Raw genomic sequence first — 11212 nt, forward strand, 5'->3', positions numbered from 1 at the left:
CCCCCCCCAATCCTCTCTGCCTCAAGAGCCTGAGCTGAGACCAGAAAAATATGGTTTGCTTTTTAGCTCCTGTTTTGGCCGAGTTCCTGGACCTGGCCATGGCTTGAAGCCAGCTTCTTGCTTCTCCCCACCCTCACCTGATGAAATATGTTTATTTTTCACTCACTGTCTCTCACCGCTCCCTTGGTTTGGCCACCCCTTGTTATTGACATTATTGACATTATTGACATTATTGAAGGCAGCGTGCCAGGACCCCTCGCACATGCCCAAAGCATCCGACGGCCATCCCTCCGTCTTGCTCCCTCACAATGTCCGTGGCCATCGCCACCCACTCGATTTCTGCTGGAGGGGCGAAACTTCCCTAACTTCCCCCAAGGTTGTGGTGCTGGAGACCCCCCTCACTTGGGCTGGGGGGCAAATGGGGCAGGACCCCCCCCATCCCTGCCCACCCCTGCCCGTGCGCTCGCCAGCCATTTACGCAGCTTTTGTGTTGTTTTTAATACTGCTAATGTTTATCATTTGCCCAACAGGCTTGACAGATTTTGTTTCCTGTCGAGCGGCGGCGGTGGCGAAGCCCCCCCGGTTGCCAAGGAGCCGCCTCCCCGCACCGTCACGGGCTGATTTGGTATTCCGCGCGGCGCCCCGCCGCATTTCTGTATGCAAGACAAAGTGTTTTGATGGAGGACGATTGCAGGAGTGTCTGGAGGCTGTTTGGAGTTTTATGGGCTGTGCAGTACGCGCCGTGCTCGCTCGCCGCGCGGGGCTGCCAGGGATGGGGTTTGTCTTTTTTTCCCTGTGGAGAGGATGCTAAAAAAAGGTTGCGACTGGCAGGGGCAGCAGGAAAGGGGGTTATGTAAAAACCTGCCGGTTTAGGATCGCAAGTTAAAAATCTGCATTTTAATTATTATTTTTTAAATTAAAATACCCCCTGCTCCACCAGTCCCTGTGTGGTGCAGGAGTTGGTGGCACTGCCTGGCCAAGGTTGGGTGATGGTGTTGCCACTGGCCACCACCTCACCCATCCCCAAGCCCCTGCTCCATCACTCCAGGTGCTTTCCCAGAGCTCTCCAGGGCAGCCCTTGAGATGTTGCCACAGCATCCTTCTCAGATAAGTCTCCGGCACTCCAACTCAAGGTCCCTCCTCACTCTGTAATGCCCACACCTCGCTCTTTCTTATATTATTATTGCCTTCCCATGGCACTTTGGGAAGCAGGAGCTGAAGCTGACTCTCCAGGCCTGCTCTGCAGCTCCGTCTTTTTTCGACCCTTCTCGGGTTTCTCCACAGTATTTTTTTAGCACAGGATTGCTAGACTTGTCTCTTCCACTTGGGTGAAACAGGGGAGAAGGGAAATAATAATAGTAATAATAATAGTAGTAATAATAATAATAATAGCAATAATAAAAACCCCAAAGGGGCTTGATATGGGCAAAAGAAGAAAACAAGAGAATGGGGTAGAGAACAGGCTAAATTTAAAATTGTAATTGGCTGACTTCCACAGGCTTTCTGGTGTTTTAATGACTCATAATAACTTCATTTAAAACCAGCTGAGCAGAAAATAGATTGGAGAGGAGCCTCAGGCCATTATGGATTTGTTTTTTTTTTTTGACAAGCTCTGTTTTCGGCAGCCAGGAAGGCACTCGCAGAGGGCTCGGCTGCTGCGCTCCCCGAGTTGGTGGTCTGCCCAGCAGAGATTGTATAGAAGCCTGGCTGGTTCTTCTCTTTTTTTCCCTTTTTTTTTGACTGATTAAAAATAGATGCCTTGAGGTATTATTTTAGCATCACTGTGGTTTGGTGATTTTTTTCTTTGCACTTCTGATGTGGTAAACGGAACATAAATAAAATTGTTTTTGAAATTACTGAATTAATTAGGTAGTAAAGCAACGGCAGCGCATAAATTTTCTTGCCAATTTTTTTTAATCCATATTTCCCCCCCCCATCTCTATCTTCTCACCAATTACAGCCTGTTAATAATATATAATCCCAAATTTTTATTAATCCTTTCTACTGAGGGAGGGGATGTCACATTCTACTGATGGGGCCATTGTGCCGAAACAGCAGCAGGGAAGGCTGGATCCTCCCCCACCACTCTCCTCACCAATTTCCCATCTTCCTCCTCCCTTAGCCATCTTCCTCCTCCTCCAGAGGATGCTGGCAGCCCCTCTTTTTCTTTTATTCCTTCTTTTTTCCTGAGCTGGAGTTCAGAGCGCCTCTTCCATAGCCCCACGGAAGTTTCTCCTCCCCAATAAAGTAATTAAGTGATGGACATTGGGGGGATCTGTTGGGATAAAGGTGGCTGAAACAAGATGGTCTCTGTCATCCAACCCACCGAGCTAAGCCTGGCTGGTTGGGAGGGAGCTGCAGCCCCTGCCTGTGTCATGATCCATGGGGCATCCTGCTCCCAAGAGCCACTGTACACCCCTGCAGCCTGTTCCCTCACATTTATTGGAGGGGAAATTAGAATCATAGAACCATTAAGGTTTGAAAAGACCTCCAAGATCATGAAGTCCAACCTGAGTTCTGCCCCTCCTTGTGGCTTTGCTGGGGACACTGCAGACCTGGGCAGTTGCAACCTTACTTGGAGGCAGATGGGGCAGCAATGACTACGCAGATCGTGCAGGATGGAACAAGCAGCGGCTCCTCACCCGTTTGCACCAGGGACCTTTATTAGGTGGGGGTTATAAATTTGCTTGTGCAGATATAAATGTACGGCAGGGGGGTTGGTGCCAACAGCAAGGCTCACGCTGAAACACGGCTGATACTTGGCAGCACGCGGCGTCCTGTCCCATCCCATCGATAAGATCATCTGGAGATATCTATATATTGTAGGCAATACGAGGCACTGGCTAAATATACCCTGCCCAAACCTGCGTGTGTGTTCAGAGAGGCTGATGGTTTCTGTTTAAAGCAGGGAGAAAGGCAGGGGGGGAGAAGAGAGCCCTGCCATGAGCTCCGCTTTCCAACGTGTCCTGCTCCCTTTCATAACAAACAGCAAGCCATGGTGGTTTTTTTTCAGAGCCCTGTTATAATAAGCTCAGATGTTGGATGACATTTTCCCGGTGACTCACATAGTAAAATTAACCTTGAACTATTTACATATTCAATCGCCGCCCTCCTCCTCCTCCCCCTCCCCGCCGGCGTGTGTACATTACAGGAATTCTGGCTCCGTTTCAGTTTTTGTTTTGCTGATGAGAAAAAAAAAAAAAAAAAAAAAAAAAAAAAAAAAAAAAAAATCCCCCCCCCTGGAGAACACATGTACTGAAAATAAAACTGTACGGCAGCGCCTGCTGTAAATGCCCCGCGTCTGTACTCATTGTTCTGACAGCTCCGGCTTTTTTTGGGTCCGCTGTTTTGGTACACACTGTGCTTCCTTATGTAAGCCAGTGCGCCCAGCTCCTCCCTGCGTTCACCCTGTTTATTTTCGCCTCGCCAGGAATTTTTCCTCCCCCCCCTCCGCCCGCCCCCCAGCCAGATGCTGGCTGCCTTTGCCTCGCTTGGCTGTGCCTCCCTGCGTCTCTGCGGCCCCTCTGGCCACAGCTTGTGGAGGGCACTGGCACATCTCTCCTCCCCACTAATCCCACGTGGAAATGGGGGAAGTAAAAGCAAACCCCGTGTTTAGCAGGACCCTGCTGTGTCTCAGCCTGCGGATGCAGCGAGCCCCTCCAAGCACAGAATGCCCACTATTGCCGGTGCACAGCCGCAGGGAGGGGGCAACACACCAGCAGCCGCCCTGCCTGGGGAGAACCTGTTGCTGCCACAGTTGTTGCATCCTCACAGATCATGGGTTGCCATATCCTCATGGATCACACTTTGCTGCGGTGGGGCCGGCAGAGCTTTGAGTGGCGATGGAGAGCCATTGCCTTGGCAACTGCCGGCTGCGCGTTGCCCGCACCGTGTGCCGAGCGGAGGGCAGCCCGCGCTGCTGCCCTATCGATCCGGCCCCTCGCCGCCCTGGCAGCTTCTCCCCATCCTGGCACCTTCGTGGACACACTCTTCTCCCTGCTGTGCCTGGAGGGGGGACCTCTGGCAGTACCCGCATCTCAGGGATGCCCCACATCCCTGATGGAGTCCCGGGCGCGGGGTCCCCTGGCCGGTGGCAGGTGCGAGGGAGCCACCCTGGAGCCCCCCAGAGTTGGGGTGTGTTCGCCCCTTTGGAGCAGCTAACAGCCCAGGTGCACTCGGGTTGTTTTGAATGCAAACTTGACATCGCAGCGAGGGCGGCGACGAACAGCATATGCACAGTAAACAGGCAGACTGTCATATTGATTAACAGATGAGACCTCTATTATCGATCAGCTCTTGGCGAGAAAATTTATCACTTTTAATTTCGCCGCTGCCAAATATTTCTGCCTGCGAGCCAGCCGTTACCGAGACAATTTAAAGGCAAAGGAATTCTCTTTTCAATGCATCTCGTGATACCTCTCTCCCTATCGCCTTCTCTGCCCACCCTTCCTCAAATCCCACCTTGACTATGGGACAGAGGGCTCAGTGGGGTAGGAAGGAGGGGGGAGAGGCAGTGTGGACCCCGAAAATGGGCAGCACAGCATTCTGCGGGGCAGTGCCCCCACCTTGAATGCTGCTCTGTCACATTCAGCTCCTCACAACGGATGAATCAAACCTTGAAATGGGGCCGTGGCTTTGTCCCGCAATGCTGTTGGATATGGTGTGTCATTAATCTGGTTTCATCTGGAAGTTACGTGTCTGCTGCTGGGTATCCTCGGTTTTTCCTCACCCAGACCAGCAGCACATGCTGATAGTAATTTTCTAAGAATTGCCCCCAATCCCATGTCTCTTTCCAATAGTCAAAGATGCCTCTGAGCTTCTCACTCAGTTGCCCCATTCCAGCCACATCCCTGATCAGGTGCATCTTTGGGTACCGGCAGCAGCAGCCACGATGGGAAGGGACAGGAAACCAATTGCAATTGGATAAGTTACAGTGCTAATGAAATGCACTGATGTTTAATGATTTAAAAAATAATAATAATCTTTTCCTGGCAAGCAGCTCTGTATTGTGCTGTGATGTGCAAGGAACGGGAGCACAGGGCTGAATGAGGCACTGCTTTTGCTGGCTGCACAGGGGACATTAAACATGAAACCCCTCCATGGCTCTGGTCCTGCAGTGTTAATGGCAGCAGCAGTGTCCATGTGCACGTTCAGGTGTGGATCTTTCTGTCCCTTGAATAACCCTCCTCTCTCTTTTCTCTCCCCAGCGGGTGCCAAAGCCCTGGTCTGCGATCAGTGTGGTGCCCAGTTCTCGAAGGAAGACGCCCTGGAGACGCACCGGCAGACGCACACTGGTACGTGGCACTCCCTTTCCACCCTTCGCTTAGGCACAGGATTTAACTTTTGGGCTGCCTTTGTCACCCTTTGCCCAACAGAGAGCTGGACCCTCTGCGGTTCCTGCATCTGGGCTGCCCAGGCAGCCCCAGTTCCTCTTAGACTAAAGCACAGGTTTAGGCACCAGTTGGTGCAGTCCTGTTACACCATTGCTCAGCATTAACATGGGAAACAACAGCAGAATAAACATGAGGTCTTTGTCCCCTTTGCAAGCAAAGCTTGTCCCTGTCCAAACACCTCCCAGAAGCTAGTTTCTGCCATGTTTCTTCTCTGGCACTTCCCAGTCCTTCAGTGGTGCCACCATCAGGAGCATGAAGATCTCTTTAAGCCTCTTGCAAAGGCTGCCATGCCTGGGAAAGGTTTGCTTGGGGGAATTCACAGCTGGGCAGTCCCAGGTGGAGCCCTTCACCCTCCAAATCTAGACTGGAGCAGGACAGAGCGCCTGCTCCTTCTGTGCTATATCAGGAGCAGTTTAACCAAGCACAGGTTCGTCTTTCAGTGCTGAAAACCCTGATAAATGCCACTGGCAGTGAGTTTGTGCTCAGGGCTGGCACAGAGAACCTGGCCAGCTTCACGCTGGGGATGCAAGGATCGATGCAAAGTGCTGTGTCACCGGGCAGGAATGGCTCTGGCTATCACACGGTCATGGAGCTCTGCTGGCCAAGCACCAGTCCATAAATCCTAAAGTACTTGCCCTCCCTGTCCATAGCCATACAGCTGTAAGCTGGGTTTTGCCATTCCAGGTCTGTTTGGAAATGCTGTATGCTGTAAGCTGAGGAGAAGGGCTGTGAAGGGGCAGCCAGCACGAGGGACTGGCTGCACAGGGCTGAACGACCCAAGCCCAGGCAGGGGGTTCAAAGTGGCCAAGCAAATAGCAGCTAGTTCCCCCTTTCCTTCTGTTTCCCAGACCCCTTGAGCGTCCTGGGGTGACCAGTGGGAGCCCAGCCATGGAGCTCAATGATGCCTGCACCAAAACCATCCTGCAGATACAGAGCAGTTTGGCTCACAACCCTGACACTCCTGTAGGGATTAAACCCCCTTTGGCTGGTGAATCCTTGGGGCTGGACTGTGCCAAAGCTCAAAGGGCAATGGGCAACCAGAGCGGTGGGACATGGTGACCCAAGGGGAGCTTGTCATCACCACCTCCAGCTGTAAGCATAGCAGAGAGGGGCTGGGTGGCCAGGGCAACCAAAATGAATTGCTTCCTCTCCTCTGCTGGCATGGAAAGCATCCCTCCCCTGCATTGCTATGATTAAACCCCTTCCCAAATAACAGCATCTCCCAGAATGTGTTTGTTTTGGGCATCCTCCCTTTGCCCTTAGCTGCAGTTTGGCTGGCAAAAGTCCTTCCAGCTTTCCAGGTAAAAGAAATGCATAACCCCTTTTGGTACAGGGGCAGGTAGAAGCCTTCAGGGATGGCATCAAAAGCTGAGTAGGGTGTCTGGTAGAGGTTGACCAAATCCACCCACATTACTCAAAAACAGTGTTCAGGGGAGACATGGGACCTCTCCACAAGAGCTTTGTGCAGGAGATGAACAGTTCTTGGGGTTTCCTTTCAGCATATGGCACTATTTCTCAAGTGGACTGTCAGCACCCAGGACCCCCTTTATGTTATTTCTTTTCCCACTGCCCTCCCTGCTGCTTCAAATGACAGTAACACAGAGCCAGGCTGTTGTACATGTGCTGCACCAAGCACTTCTCATCTCTACAGCAGAAAACTAACACCCCACTTCCTGAGGCAAGGCAAAAAACAAGAATAAATACAAAAAAATAGTTCCTGCTTGTAAGCACAGTGCTGGCAGTACTGCTTGCAGCCCCGTCGACACGGGGCCGAGACGCCCTCTCCGGGTGTGTGCTGTCCTTGGCCCCCGTCCCGTCGCAATAGGAAAAGCAGCAACTGTTTTGGCTCATCTGCCAGCAGCACAAGCTTGGTGCTGGGGGGGAGAGCATGGAAAATTCCTCACCCTTCTCCTCAAATGTAGAGGGAAAACCAGAATGCATTGAGATGGCAGCCTGAGTACCCCCAGGCAGCACCGCTGGCAGTCGGGATGTGCACACGGGCGGTGTTCGTGCTAACAGGTTTTGGGCTCGTGCCAACGTTTATAAATATCAGAGGTGACTCGTCTCGAGTTTCCTCCCGTGTGCCAAGGCAGTTAGCGCACGGCAGCCGGTGTCAGTCAGCGGGACAGCACAGATTTACTCCTGACCCAATTTCACGTGGGCATGATCGACACCTAATACAGAGCAAGTTTGCTTTGGCAAGTAGTTGGCTTTTTGATTTGTGGGGTTGGCGTGCCCCTGGCCGTGCTGCCAAGGATGTGCAGAATCCTTCACTCTCCCTTGCCCACATCCCCTGGGAGCATTCACTTCCTACATACCATCCTCGCATCCCTCATACCCCTCTTATCCTCTGCCCTGAGACACCAGTAGCAGAAAAGAGTTAATGAAACCAACATGTAACTGAAAATTGAAAAGCTCTATATCTTTCCCCCTTTTCTTCCCCCCCATTTTTTTCTTTTGCTGGGATGTTGGTAGCGTTTTGATTTAATAGTTGGCCAAACACAAGGGTCTATTTTATTCAGAGTTTACAGGCCTCAGGGCTGTTATTCCTCCAAATTTAATAGCATTGAAATTGCAGGGTTGGCGATAATTTGCCTATCACTTTCTGCTCTCCCATTGATGTTTATTGTCAGCGGGATGGAATCTCAATCCGATTCACTTAGATAACATGTCTGTTAAACATTTAGATAATTGTGCCATCATTAACTTGTCACATTATTTTAGAGATTCAAAACAGTTGTGCAGTATAAACGGAGGTACAAAGGGAGAAAGATCTGGCGTGTGAGAGCAGGAACCCGGGAGCAGAGGTGGCAGGATGCCCCCACACTGGGTCCCGTGGCAAGTGTTGCTCAACAACCACACAGGGATTTTTAAAATTTTTAAATTATTTTTGTGCTATATGCCAGAGCTCTCGGTGTTTTTCCATGGACGAGCATCCCAGCAACCCCGTTACTGGCTTGGGTTTGCCAAGGGATGCGTGGGAGCCTGGAGGAGGTGGAGGGGGCATTGCGCCGGAGCTGCGCTGTCACACAGGCACACACCGCCCCTGTTCTTGGCAAATGTACATTGAGTCCAATTTATTACATAGTCGTGTTAATCTCCTCACATTTGCTTTGCTTTCTCTGCCTCAAAATGGTTGCAGCCCAAAACCTGACAGTGATGCTGCAGATGTATGGCACACTGCTTCTTCTAGTGTGGAAATGACAAATTTTGAGCAAGTGGAACGTAACACGTGAGTTTGGTGATGTGAGCTATAAATCACACTGGAACACAAATTCTGTTTGCCTCACACTCAGTGTGGCACTGCAAGTAATGGTCAGGCCAGCACTCCGCTAGGATGCTGGTATGACTCTGCCAGTGGCTGGGGGGTGTGTCAGTGGTGCCGCTGGCCACCATCAGCCATCTGCAATGTCCCCAACAGCAGATTTGGGAGACGCTGTTTGTGGCTTGTCCTGCTGCATTCTCTTCCACAGCTTGATCAGAGCAATGCCTGGCACAAGCAGCCAGCACAAGCAGTTGGCACACTTCCTTACCAAAACCAACCTGACGTCTTTCTGGGCTGCCTGTGACTTCCTATTACCATTTCACAGGAATCAGGAGGGTTTTCTGAGAGCAGCCCAATGAGGCTTTGGGGGGAAATACCTCCAGATCATGCTTTTCTCCATAGCTAGAGATAATGCACTGTAGTATTAAGTACGCTTAGAGGTAATTATCCCTCCCGTGCTCGCCTCGGCTCCACAGTCCCACGGCAGGAGGGAGTGCCGGCAATGCTGTGCTGTGATGGACAGTTGATGCTTCTTTGGGTGCAAGAGTGGATTTTGGATGCTCAGGTGCCGGCCCCAGCTCACAGAGGGTCTGGGGGAAGTGGGTCCTAGGGGCACAGCACAGAGCCCCTTTGTCTGACAGTAATGTCCTGTGACAGCGCTTGAAATCTGAGTCCTGGCGCGCATTCCTGGAGCCGGGAATCTCCCTGCCTCCCAAACCACAGTTGCTTCTGCCACCTTGACAGCAAATGGCAGCAAGAATTCCCTGTGCTCCTTGGTGCACACGTGGGGAAATGTGATGAGGCCAGTCGTCATGCAAGCTGGTGGATTCACCAAAACAAGCAAGGAGATGGGAGTGTGGCAGAGCCATGCAGCCACGATGGCATCAGGGCCAATGGTCCGCCTTTAATTTTCCTGTGCAAATACTATTTAAACTGCAATGAGAAAAGCCCTCTCGCTAAGCTACGGAGAAATCTTTCTTGTCCCTTAATTCTAGATGAAGGGGATTAGTGTGAACATATTTAACCTCTGACCCGTGGACAAAAGCATTATCAAATTTAGTTGCCAAGTGGCTCCCCATTTAACTGAACCAGTGCGGTATCACAGCAAGTTTTTTTCCCTTCCCTCCTTGGAAAGTTTTAGCATCCATTGTTGCCCTGGAGCACCAGAGGGACTCAGCAGCCTTCCTCTGCTGGCAGTCAGGGTGCTGGTCAGAGCCCCATAAGGGAGCACAGCATGACACGGTAGTCACTGCTAGAACCCACAAAGGCTTCACAAAGCCAGCCCCCCAGAAAGCAAAGCCTTCTGTAAATGGGGCTGGTTTCTCCCTGGTTTCTGCATGCCCAACTCAGTGCTGACCACGTGCTGGCCTGTGGTGGCACGGAGGATGCTTGGCCATCTCTCCAGAGCACAAAGAGAAGTCTCTGTCCCCCTTTGCTCTGGAGCACGAGGGATCAGCTATGGCAAGCTTGAGGATGCTCAGCACCCATTTAACTGAACCAGTGCGGTATCACAGCAAGTTTTTTCCCTTCCCTCTCTTGAAAGTTTTAGCATCCATTGTTGCCCTGGAGCACCAGAGGGACTCAGCAGCCTTCCTCTGCTGGCAGTCAGGGTGCTGGTCAGAGCCCCATAAGGGAGCACAGCATGACACGGTAGTCACTGCTAGAACCCACAAAGGCTTCACAAAGCCAGCCCCCCAGAAAGCAAAGCCTTCTGTAAATGGGGCTGGTTTCTCCCTGGTTTCTGCATGCCCAACTCAGTGCTGACCACGTGCTGGCCTGTGGTGGCACGGAGGATGCTTGGCCATCTCTCCAGAGCACAAAGAGAAGTCTCTGTCCCCCTTTGCTCTGGAGCACGAGGGATCAGCTATGGCAAGCTTGAGGATGCTCAGCATTTCCATGCTGGGCTTCATAAAAGAGGGATGAAACACGGTCTCAGAGGCGGGCCGGGGGGCCCGGGCGCGCGCGGGGAGGAAGGGGGGCCCCCCGGCGGGAGCCGGTGTCCGTTTACAGTGCATCTCTCATAAACCCGGCGGCGGGGGCGAGGGCAGGGGGACCGGCCCTCCTGGTATGTGATTGATTATCTGGTATTTATGCCATTGAGGACTTTTCAGCGGCTCAGGGTCAGGGGGTCATCTCATGTGTCTTGCTGCAAATCCGCTTCCTTTTGTACAGTGCGGGCTGGGTGAGCAGACACACAAAAACAGCTTTTTCTTTTCCTTGGGAAAAAGGGGAGGGGGGCGGGCTGGTGTCAATGAATTTTTTTTTTCAGCCTTTCCTGAATAGTGTCCTTTTTAATTCCAAAGAACTTTTAATTAAAAGTAGCAGGAAAGTTCATCTCGACAAGGTTTAACTTACCTTAGCAGTTACTTTTGTCCCCCAGGATTCGCGTCTCCCCGCTGTACAAAAACCCCCAACAACTGGGGGCCAGGCTGAGCTCGGTGCCGCTCCACGTCTCCCCAGCTTTCCCGAGGGGGCCTTTTCATCTTTTCTCTTTTTTTAGTGATGGGGGTGCAGGAATAATAAGCAGATGCTGCGAGTCCCAGCTTTGTGCCTC

General features: G+C 51.7%; 1 protein-coding gene across 1 annotated transcript in view; it reads left to right on the top strand.

The window, feature by feature from the left end:
* The window catches only part of ZBTB16 (zinc finger and BTB domain containing 16), a 53621-nt gene that overhangs the window by 29617 nt on the left and 12792 nt on the right, over nt 1-11212 (top strand). Inside the window, exon 3 of the mRNA XM_008636947.2 lies at nt 5208-5294. Coding sequence (XP_008635169.1) covers nt 5208-5294 — 87 coding nt within the window. The remainder of the gene's footprint in view (nt 1-5207; nt 5295-11212) is intronic.

This window comes from Corvus brachyrhynchos, unplaced genomic scaffold (genome assembly GCF_000691975.1).
Source record: "Corvus brachyrhynchos isolate BGI_N302 unplaced genomic scaffold, ASM69197v1 scaffold46, whole genome shotgun sequence".
Taxonomy (NCBI): Eukaryota; Metazoa; Chordata; class Aves; order Passeriformes; family Corvidae; genus Corvus; species Corvus brachyrhynchos.